General features: G+C 36.0%; 1 protein-coding gene across 6 annotated transcripts in view; it reads left to right on the forward strand.

Moving 5' to 3' along the window:
- The window catches only part of ccdc57 (coiled-coil domain containing 57), a 34,001-nt gene extending 23,905 nt beyond the window's left edge, over positions 1 to 10,096 (forward strand). For 3 of the 6 annotated variants that reach the window (XM_073917296.1, XM_073917295.1, XM_009306774.4), the window contains exons 14-20: positions 82 to 282; positions 2,681 to 2,737; positions 2,948 to 3,170; positions 4,817 to 4,962; positions 5,232 to 5,360; positions 6,844 to 7,015; positions 9,821 to 10,096. In XM_073917296.1, the coding sequence (XP_073773397.1) occupies positions 82 to 282; positions 2,681 to 2,737; positions 2,948 to 3,170; positions 4,817 to 4,962; positions 5,232 to 5,360; positions 6,844 to 7,015; positions 9,821 to 10,008 (1,116 nt within the window). In that variant the 3' untranslated portion in view covers positions 10,009 to 10,096. The remainder of the gene's footprint in view (positions 1 to 81; positions 283 to 2,680; positions 2,738 to 2,947; positions 3,171 to 4,816; positions 4,963 to 5,231; positions 5,361 to 6,843; positions 7,016 to 9,820) is intronic. The other 3 variants (XM_073917298.1, XM_073917297.1, NM_001201562.2) reach the window with 1 other exon arrangement.
- Positions 10,097 to 12,434: the final 2,338 nt, after the last annotated feature.

The raw sequence follows: 12,434 nt of genomic DNA on the forward strand, positions 1-12,434 counted from the left end.
GTACACATATTGTGCAACTCTCGTTTAGCTTTGTTTTTGTGTTTTCATGAGTGTAAATAAGCTTATTCCTCATTCCTCCAGTGTCACTCAAAACATATGGAGAACGAGAGCTTGTGTTTAGAGCTGGCCAATCACAAGAGGGCAGCAACGGCTGAAGAAGCAAGGCTTAAACAGAGAGTGGCGGCTGCTGAGCTGGAGCTGAATGAAGTGAGGCGGGAGGCAGAAGAACACCAGAAAGGCAGTTTGCTTCACAACCTGGAGACTGTTGCTCTTGGAAACCAGGCAAGTGTTAGTGTCAAAATAAGGTACATTTTAATCTTAAGGATATTGTTACATGTTTAAGTTATTAAGTTATTAAATGGATGAAGAATAACAGTCAGTGAGTCTCTACTGATGGTGGGTAAAAATGAGAAGACACAACTGCTGGATATGTGAAACAAAATTTAAGTATTTATTAAACAGATAGGTCAAACAATGAATATAGGGAATTAAAATGTAATTTTTTTTTAACTGAATTAAACGAAAAACAGGAGTGTTGCCAAAACATAGAAATAATTATAACAAAATGATCTAACAAACCCCCAACCCACTAAACTAACCTAAGAAAAATGCAGAAACAAAACCGCAATCTTCAGCTCGTCACTCAACTAAACTTCATACTCCAAAAACATAAGTACAAGTGTTGCAACGCCTCCATAAACTAACTAACAAAAAAATACTATGCTGCTCAGAATTACTAGATTTCTCGTAAAGTACACACTGTTAGCCATTAGCAAAACAAGAGCTTTTTGATAATCCAATTCTCATAAAGATCGATCAACTTCTCAATAGATACTAAATTGATCTGCAGAAGTTTATTTAACAAATCTATCACTTAATCGAGAGAAACCAGACAGCAACAGCAACCAAACTAAACAAACACAAATGAACAGGCCGGCCGACACAAGTGAGGAGTTTGGCGGTGAACCGAGCACTTTTGGGGAACAGCGCAAGCGCACGCATTTTATACTTGGTGGACCCGCTTCTGATTGGTGTGCCGATTGCATCATGATAGTGATTGACAGCTTTTTTCGACCAATGGTGGTACACCTAAAACAGGACAAGCTACACAGCGGAGGAGAGAAAAGAGAATGCAAAACAGAAAACAAACAGCAAAACACTACAAAACATACGTTAAATGTAACAATATCTATAAGATCATGTTCTCCAAAACAGTGACACAATTAGCATTTAGAAGATATAAATATAAAGCTTTCAGTTTGTCACTTCCACTTATGCCGAGTTCAGACTGCATGATTTAGCCCCGATTTTCCCCACCAGATTTTAAGAAATCGCTGACAAATGCCTGAAATCACAGGAAAATCGGTGCTCTTTCATGTGAGTGACAATCAAACAGTGTGAACCATCAAAGCTGCGATCTGAGAGAATCACAGATGAGTCGCCGGCATCCATCAGATATTTGACATGCTAAATATCTGGAGCTGTCATGGCAAAATCATGCCATGCAGCCAATTAGAGAGCAGCATCCGCTAGTATGGGTATCTGCAGGCCAGCGGGAGGTTGGGGAGAAGTTAAATGCGCTTATTTAGAGTCTATTAAGACACAAGAAATGGATGAAAAACTAGTGGAAATTTGGCAGGAGCACTCGTGTCTGTTTGATGTGTCATCTGAGCAATACCACAACCGTGTCAAAAAAGAAAAAGCTGAGGAGAAATTGAAATCCCTTCAAAGCCAGGTGAGCAAAATTAATACATTTTCTACCCAACTAAAGGCTTCTTTCTCATTATGTAGTTATTAACAAAAGATATATTATGTGGCCTCGCGTTGATTTCAAGTCACTTCTTGCATGTGTTTGGTTGCGAGACGTAGTTTGGACAAAGTTGTCAGCGATTCTTCCTATTGTACAGTCATGCAGTGTGAAACTCCCTGTCGCCGACCCATCTTGGAGTGTAAACACAGAAGCGACGGAATGCTACACCAGAGAGTCATGCAGTGTGAAAACATCTTTGATGCAACTACTTTGAAAATCATGCAGTCTCAACTCAGCATTAAATGGATTGATGATTTTTTGCCATCTCATACTTCAGTTTTTCATCAAACACTCACAAAATGATGTTTGCTGTTTGTTCAAACTACCTAGTTAAAATGAGCTGAAACAACACACTGTTTTGGTAGACAACCTAATTGTTTTATGTTCAATTCACTTAAATTTGTAAAAACTAATGAGTTAACCTAATTCCTCCTTGTTGTCCCAACACAAATTGATTGAGTGGAACCCTGCTGCATTTTTTTACAGTGAATCTTGTGACCAATCAAATGCTCTCTGGTATCTGACATGTTCTGCCCTGTTTAAAATGCTTGTCATTTAATGCGCCTGAGCTCAACCACTCTCACTGGCAGAGCTGTGATAAAAAATGAAATGTTATTCACTTTTTTAAAGGGGAGGAGCTACTTTGTCTCCCACCCTATCTTCATGTTTTAGTTGAAATTACATCACTCATCGAAGAAAAATGCACATTTCAAAGGACGATACCTTAAGTATACTGAATTTAAATGTAAACAATATTTTATTTGAGACACAAAAATGCCATTATCATTTCTCCCTTAAAAAGACAGAATGAATAATATATTTCTTAATTACAATCTGTTTTTATTAAACTACAATTATATTTGTGGCCAGGTGTCGGCACTGAAGGTTGACCTTGCAAGCAGAAGGGAACCCATTGTCCTTAATCAGGTACAACACTGCATTTTACAATTCAGAGCTGCAGAGAGGACTATGAAAATAAATATATATATATGGTACCATAAATATGGTTTCCAGATGTTTATATATATTTTTGATAAATATTAGAGTTAAATAATTTGTTAAAACTACTTCTGACATAAATAGTATTTTAATACAACGTGCGTTTTATGTTTACAATTTTATTTTCTGTTATTCAAGAGTGAGATGGTAAAGCAGCTTCAGGAGGAGAACCTGTCCCTCAGAAAGCAACTGCTGCTTCTGCACAGCTCATCCAGAGGAAGCAGCATAGGGGACGTTCCTCTGCTTCAGTCAAAGCTGAAACAGGCTGCACGTATGATTTCTGGTCTCAGTCAGGACAAACAGCAACTCATTGAAATGGGCAACAGGCTGCGGGCTCAGCTCATAGAAGCAGGCCTGGACGGTTGGTAGTGATTTTAATACTTGGTTGCAATAGTATTTTATCCAAATATATTGATATTTTGAACTATTTTAACTTCTATAGATTTGAATTATACAATCTATTATATATGTATATTTACTTTTTTAAATAATACAAGGAGATCAAAAGGAATATTAAAAAACCCTTTTGGTTCTTAGTGAAAGGGCACATGAGGTTAACTCCCGTAATTCACCTCTCATTGTTATGTTGGTGCCCCATCACAATGGACTGATCCATGTTTGTACAGGGGGATTAAAGAAGACCTAATTTGATTCTCAATAGAGAGCCTGTGCTTATTTGTCCTGAATATTCTCCATTCTTTGTTCTCTGTGTTTTGTCTTGTTTTAATTTGGTCCATGTTATACAACTCAATGAGAAGTCATTCACTGGTAAATTATGACTCAAAAACATCCAAATATGTTTAACTTTGAAAACAAAAACATTCTAAAATGCTAAGAAAAATGTAATGCTAACTGAAATGTATTTCTTATAAAGCAGTTTACTCAAAAAGGAAAATTTTAACATGTTTTACTCACCTTTTTACTTCATTTAAACATGAGTTTAAATGAGTTATGAGTTTTTTTTCTTTTGAACACAAAAGAAGATAAACTAAAAAATGCTGACAACCTATAACCATTAACTTCCATAGTATTTGCTTTTCCTACTATAGTAGTCAATAGTTTCAGGTTTTTATATTTTGAAAAATATCTTCTTTTGTGTGTATAAGAAAAAAGAAACTTGTTGCTTTTTTCAAACTACGTATTTAAAATATCCTGAACATAATCCTACGTTTTTGGGAGGACAACTTAATTATATTTAATCTACTTAAACTATTAAGTTATTCTAATCGATTTGTCTTGGGAAAACATGAAGTAATTGAGTAGAACCCAGCATTTTTTAGTGTAAAAAAGTTTGAAACCAATTAAGAGTAAATTTTCTTTTTTGTGTGAACCATCCTTCATGCCAGTAAATTTAATATCAGTACTTTTAATTTGAAAACAAGCAACTTTATCAAAATGGGGTATATGCACATGGACTTTTAATTTCAGCCAGCCAGCTTTAGCGCTTCCAGTGATCTTTCAATAAAAAAAAGCCATGTTTAAGGTCTGGTTTCTTTAAAAATTTGTAATCATTACTGCCTGATAGATATATGATATAAAGTGGATCTCAGAACCAGACTAGAATTATGCACTGCAATAAATTCCATTTTCCCCCACCTTGTCTTTAAAATATGACCATTTATTGTACCTCAGCATTTTCAATGGAGTTTCTGCGCTCACCTGCTGATCTTGACCATGCCGAGGTTTACACGGCTTTCATCTTGATTTACGCTTGAATAATTAAATAAATACTTAAGTTTATTTAACTGAATGTATTGTGATTACACTGCAACATCGATGCTGTAAAAGGACACTTATAAAATTGAAAATAGTCACATTAAGGTTTCCTCTGAAGTATATTATTGGCTGAAAAACACTAGCTGTGCAAATAGCCCATCACAGCAGAAATACTAGAAATATTGGGAAGCTTTTTAAAAAATGTCCCATTACAGCCAGATGCATTTGCAGTTAGGTAGTTTGAGTTTCTTGTTTTTTTTTTATACAAAAACATTATTTTCTTTTTCCCAGTTCCACGACACTCAAAGATCATTCTTCAACCAAACACGCCAGAGCCCAATCTGGCAGAAAAAGACCCATCTCAACCAGAGCACGGGATTCAGTCAAAGAGCCGCTTATCTACCCTGGAACAGCTGCAGTACCAGCTAACCACTCAGGTGAGTCCTGCAGAAAAGAGACTTTGTCCAGTCAAAGCTTACACGCTGTATTGAGACAGTCACATCATATATTTCATCATATTAATCAGCTTTGGCTTGTGTAAATGTCCTGATGTGAAAATTTAAAGACAGCATTTATGCAATGTTATTCTGTCAAGGCCTCTGGAACATAGCAGAGGTCAGCGATCACTCTTTTTTTTCAGATGCATGGTTGATTATTATCACACAAGTATAACATTTTAATACATATGTTTTAAAACTTATTCTAGGAGCTACAGTATGCACAGAGAGATCAAAATAAGAAAACGGCAATTATTGTCCGTCCTCAGTTGTCTGAGAGTGAGAGTTCAGACAAACACAGAACCACCAACCCATGGGAGCCATCAGTCAGAGTCCAGGTAGATCTTCAGCACATGCACAATACATATATTATATACATAGATGGTACTATAACCACATCTTCAACAATTATACTGTAAATATATTCATACACAGAAGGTCACTATGGCATTTTCACATCATATACAGCAAATTCTAAACAAACTTGTATTGTGAGGTGGAAATGAGCTAGCTCTCCCATGAATAGCATATTCTAATAGGTTGATAGCACATGTGCATGATTTTGCACATTGTTTACGTTTTACTAACATGATTTAACAGGTGGTAACATGACTTAGCACACTGCGAGTAGCCTATATTTAATCACATAGGTAACAGGTTGCTTGTATGGCCCACTGCTAGCATATTTCATCACATAGCCACAGGTTCCTATTAAAATTTAACAATGCTAGCATGTTTCATTCAGTCTAGTGTAATGTAGCACACTGTTAGCACACATATTTCATCACATAACAGCTTGCTAGTATAATTTAACACACTGCTCATATATTTGATCACATAAGTAACAGGTTGCTAATATGACTTGGCACAATGCTAGCATATTTCATCACATAAGTAGCAGGTTGCTAGTATGGCTTGACACATTGCTAGTATATTTCATTACACATGTAACAGGTTGCTAGTATGATTTAGCACAATGCTAACATATTTCATCACATAGGTTACAGGTTTCTAGTAGAATTTAGCACAATGCTAGCATGTTTCATTCAGTTCTAGTGTAATTTAGCACACTGTTAGAATATTTCATCACATAACAGGTTGCTAGTATAATTTAGCACAATGCATATTTCATCACATAGGTAATTGCATTTGAAATTTAGCACACTGCTAGCATATTTCATCATATAGGTAACAGGTTCCTAGTAAAATTTAGCAGAATGTTAGCATGTTTCATTCAATTGCTATTTTAATTTAGCACACTGCTAGTATTTTTAATCACACAATTAACAAGTTGCTAGTATGACTTGCTATTAGCATATTTCATCACATATGTAACAGGATGCTAGCATAATTTAGCACAATGCTAGCATATTTCATCACATACTGTGGGTAACAGGTTGCTAGTAAAATTTAGCCCAATGCCAGTATGTTTCATTCAGTTGCTAGTATTTAGCACACTGCTAGTATATTTAGTCACATAAGTGACAGGCTGCTAGTATGACTTGGCACACTGCTAACATATTTAATCACATAACAAGTTGCTAGTAAAATTAGCACAATGCTAGCATGATTTTATTAGGTTTCCTGCATGATTTGCCACGCGGCTAACATTTTTTCTCACATAGGCAGCATGTTTCTAGCATAAATATTTGTAGTTTAACTTGACACTGCTAGTATGTTTTTTGATGATGTTAGCATGTTTTAACAGGTTGTTAAAATTGTATCCCCAACTTTTTGAAATATGATTTCTATAATGTTATTTGTTGAAGCTAACATGTGTCAGTGTTTTAATTCTCTCCTTTTCTTTGTTCTGTCCTGAAGTCTGTGAGCAGTAAAGAAAACACTCCGCCACAACAGAATAAGCCTGAAGCTCTGGTACGACACCACATTCTGTCATCTATAAGCACCGATGAGTCCCTTCAGAAAGTGTGGCAGATGTTGGATCAAGGTTTAAGTTCCTCTGTGTTTTCTCCTAGTGACAGTGAGGACAAAGGTGAGCAGAAAAGTAATACAACAGCCACTACAGTCTTTAGTCAAACCTTCTGTATTCAAATACATACATGTTGTGCTTTACTAGACTTAACAGGACCTTTAACTTTAGCAATATACTAGGCAGTTAACCAGAAATATACCTCACATGTTGCAAAAGCCATTCTTTTTTGCAATTTATTTATTTAGATTGTTTAGCCATGCATAACCGATAACTCCACGTTTTTTTTTCTGCGTATGAAATTTCATCACTAGATTTGTCAAGAATTGGTCGGTGAATTGGGGGAAGCATGATAGAGCTGCATGATTGGACTCAGGGCCAAAGGATAGTTGCCCAATCTATAATAATATTGCTGATTAGACCATAGAGCTGTTTTACTCTTGTGACTTTTATAGACAGTTTCATATACTAGCAATAAAAAAAACCTCATCTTGACAAGTCTTATTAAAAGTGCTCTATGCAGGCACATTATCTAGAATTAGTTATATAGATACAATTCTTTGACTTGAAATAACATCCCTTTGGATTTTAGCTCTTTAATGACTTGATCACATCAGGTTGGTGCATCAGTTTCATCACACAACGATGAAGCCATTTAGACAAGAGGTAAAATGTCTTTAATAAACTGAAAACAAAGTCCAGCTGCTTTGATTAAAAATATACCAGACTTCTACCCTGGACAGACTTTTGCATCATTTAAAAAACCTTGGCACCGAAACGGGTACTTGCCATGCAGACTGGTATTGACGTGCTGTGTGTCTAGGAGTTAGACCAATAAGAAGCCTTGAGCTCAGGCAATCATGCAACCATAGGCTGGGTTTCAGCATTGCTACATCATTTAGTCCAAAAATCAGGTGATATTTACTTAGAGAGCATTTCAGCAAGAGCCACGTGCTAAAACAAAATGAATTGTGTGTGTGTGTTAGGGCTGCACAATATATCATTTCAGCATCCATACCGCAGTGCAACAACCATTGGCAATAGTCACATCGCAGGATATGCAGTGTCGAGTTTGTATTAGTATTGCTCATTTCCATGTGTTTTTCAAAAGCATGTAGGCATAAGGAATTGAACCATTTGTAACTTTAATAACGATGGATTTTATTGAATTATTTGTATTATTCAATTATTGTACCTGATTAATGTTAGAAACTGAATGTATATTGTATTTATTAGATTTTAGATTTGATGCAGATGCACTCCAATACAGAATCGTCCAAATCAATACAAAATTATACATTTTTTCAAATTGAGATATTTAAGTCACCTGGTGAAATTGTATTTATATCAAAATTTATATTGCAGAATAACAAAATATCACAATGTTAGATGTTTCCAATATGGTGCAGCCCCAGTGTGTGTGTGGACAACTTTCATGAAAGGTTTTAAACCACTTGAAATGTTGATTACTCTCTATATACTGTAAGTTCATAAGTTATTCAAAAATAAATATATATTAACACACACACACATCACATATAAATATTATGCCTGTATATTAATATAATGTACACTCACAGATCACTTTATAAGGTACACCTTACTAGTACCGGGTTGGACCCCCTTTTGCCTTTAATCCTTTGTGGCATAGATTCAACAAGGATTTTTGGTCCATATTGACATGATAGCATCACGCAGTTGCTGCAGATTTGTTGACTGCACAACCATTATGTGAATCTGCCATTTCACCACATCCCAAATGTGATCTATTGGATTGTGATCTGGTGACTGTGGAGGCCATTTGAGTATAGTGAACTTATTGTCATGTTCAAGAAACAAGTCTGAGATGATTCGCTCAATAGCGCGACATGGCACGTTATCCTGCTGAAAGTAGCCATCAGAAGATGAGTACACTGTGGTCAGCAACACTATTCAGGTAGGCTGTGGCGTTGACACAATGCTCAATTGGTACTAATGGGCCTAAAGTATGTCAAGAACATACTGTATCCCCCACAATATTACACCATCAGCAGCCTAAACCATTGATACAAGGCAGGATGGATCCATGCTTTCATGTTGTTGATGCCAAATTCTGTCCCTACCATATGAATGTCGCAGCAGAAATCGAGACTCATCAGACCAGGCAACGTTTTTACAATCTTCTGTTGTCCAATTTTGGTGAGCTTGTGCAAATTGTAACCTCAGTTTCGTGTTCTTAGCTGACAGGAGTGGCACTCAGGGTGGTCTTCTGCTGCTGTAGCCCATCTGCCTCAAGGTTTGACGTGTTGTGCGTTCAGAGATTTTCTTCTGCATACCTTGGTTGTAACGAGTGGTTATTTGAGTTACTGTTGCCTTTCTATCAGCTCAAACCAGACTGGCCATTTTCCTCTGACCACTGGCAGCAACAAGGATACATCACTAGATATTTTTTTCTTTTTTAGACCATACTCTGTAAACCCTAGAGATTGTTGTGCATGAAAATCCTAGTATATCAGCAGTTTCTGAAATACTCAGGCCAGCCCATCTGGCACCAACAACCATGCAACGTTCAGTCCAGGCTCGGTTTGAACTGCAGCAGATCGTAGTTGCTAACCTTTAAACTTGTAACTTATGAAATATGTATTAAAATAAGTAATTTTAATAATTTTAATACACATTTTATAGTAATGTAATTGGTCCAATTTGAGAATATGTTTTTATTAAACTCTTTTTTGTATTAAAGAGCTTTTGTCGAAGTCATAAAAGTGATACCTTAAAGCTAATCGGACCAAATCAATGACTTTCTTATTATCGCTAGTAACTTTCACTCTACCACAGGGATTGACATTTGTATAAAATTATTCTGAATGTATTTTATTTGTGTTTTAGGTAGAGTTTCTACAGCTGATAGAGTACCTGATATTACTCAGCCTCCAGCTCCACTGGTCAGCGTGGAGGGCAAGACAGCATCACTCCGGGAGAAGAAGAAACAGAGTCGAACAGCATCTGTACCTGCTAAAAAGGCGATTCCTCCTGGAAAACACGCTAAGATTCGAAATTACAATATCAAAGACTGAAATGATGCATTATTTTAGATATTCTGCTTTTCTATTTGTTCATTTTCTATCATGCTTTTTTATTTTAATAAATTATTGCAGAATTTGACCAGTGTGCATAGGGGTCATATATAAGAAGCAGAACCAAGCAAAAAAGTAATGTTTTTTTTTTTTTATATAAATACATTTACTATTATGACTCAAAAAAGACATTTATAATATTTTCTATTATATAATATTTAATATTTGTCCTTTTCATGCCAGACTGTGGATTTGTTTTACTCTTTACTTTTTAATATAGTCAGAAAACACATTGATATTACTTTTTTTACTGTGTGTGTGTGTGTGTGAGTGAGTGAATCGAACTCCCGTAACCCCTGCTCTCCAGCCCCTCATGATGACATCACAACCTCAGCAGGTGTAGGATTCCACTCCTCCCACTGCATTGTCCTGACATCACCCTATCTCCTAGCAACTCCCTTGCATTCATTCTGATTGGCTTACTCTACACACCTTCGCACAGGGATTGGTCAATGTCTTTTCACTGGCAACCGTCAAAACTCTATGAACAGTGTGTCTCACATGTCTCAAGAGCTCCACAGCGCCACTCTATCCTTCTGGAATAACAACATATGTGTGCTGCCCTTATGCTTTCTTACTTCTGCATGATCCAACCAGATTTGTATTAGACAAACATTATTATAATATAATCTGTTTTCATCCACAAATTGACTATTGTGTGTGTGTGTATATATATATATATATATATATATATATATATATATATATATATATATATATATATATATATATTAACTATATTGTTTTAATATAACGGATAAAATGTATCCTCCCAGGTTATTTAATACTTTAATACTTTTATAAATGTAAATTATATGTAAAATGACTTGAATACTCTTCCTCATGTTTGATATAATGCTCAATTTAAATTTTTTTTGTTGAAGTTAAGCAGTTTTGTTTTAAATATGCAAGGTTTTGTCCAACAAATTAGCCATTGTGCTTATAATCAAAATGCAAGCACACACCAGAAGACATTATTCAGTGTAATAATAGTTTATATAGCACAAAATCTAGTCATGCATATTTAGAAAAACATATTAAATATGCATTAAAACTGAGGTAAAGTTGCTTTTATATCCGCACATTCCTTAAGTGACAACTTGTGACATGCTCCCTGTATTGTTTACCATGGTACTGCCTGAAATCCCTTGTAAGAATGACTAGAAAACAACATTAGCACTATTTATTTGACTGTAAACAATGTTGTACTTTGATAGTCATTGGCTGCTGATATGACTTCACTACTTTAATAATTTTCTAAAACTATTGATAATAATTTGTATGTGTGAATACAAAACCAACTTTACCTCAATCACATTAAAAGCCCAAAATTACTAATTAATTGTAATTGTAAATGTTTACAGTTTGCAATTATTAGTTATTATTAGTCCTGGAGGGCCGGTGCCCTGCATAGTTTAGTTGTAACCTTCAACACACCTGCCTGGGAGTTTTTAGTATACCTAGAAAGAGCTTGATTAGCTGGTTCAGGTGTGTTTAGTTGGGGTTGGAATTAAAATATGCAAGACACCGGCCCTCCAGGACCGAGTTTGGACACTCATGCCTTAACCAAACACACCTGATTCAGATCATTTGCACATTAACAGAGACTGAAAGAAATGCGATGGGTGTGACAGACAAAGGAGACATCCGAAACATGCAGTATTGGTGGCCCCCCAGGAACGTGGTTGAGAAACACCTTAAACTGACCCATTTCTCAGCATGAAGTGATTGAAAATTTAAGATCTAATAAAACTCATATGATCACTTATGTTATTTGTTTTGATATGCACAAGTCAGAATAAAAATGTTTCATTTACATAAATCAGGGATGCCCAAACTCGGTCCTGGAGGGCCGGTGTCCTGCAAAGTTTAGTTCCAACCACAATTAAACACACCTAGGCTAGCTAATCAAGCTTTTAAGCTGTGGTCACACTGCACTTTTCTCCCCATAGACATCCATTCATATGCATGCCAATGCGTCAGACTGGAAACGCAAGCTTGTGCGACAAGTTTCGCAGTTCGCTGCGTTGGAAAGTTCAAGGTTTTTGAAGTCTGACCTGTGAAATTGCATTACATGATTGCGTGAGACCAATCGAAGATCAAAATAGGATCTCTCGGGACAGAAGTTTAAAATATGGACCAATCGCTCGCTTTTTTTATGTCTAATAATGTTGTTTAATCCCACCTCTTTTCTCAGCGCCGTATGACAGATCTTTGCATACACAAACTGTGACAGTAGCATAACTAGGCTTTCTAGAAACATGCATGCAGGTTAGTTGAGGCAGGTTGGAGTTAAAATCTGCAGGACACCAACCCTCAAAAAACACATAAATCTTACACTGAATGATGATGGAACATTATTTCAC

The sequence above is a fragment of the Danio rerio genome, chromosome 12 (genome assembly GCF_049306965.1).
Source record: "Danio rerio strain Tuebingen ecotype United States chromosome 12, GRCz12tu, whole genome shotgun sequence".
NCBI lineage: Eukaryota > Metazoa > Chordata > Actinopteri > Cypriniformes > Danionidae > Danio > Danio rerio.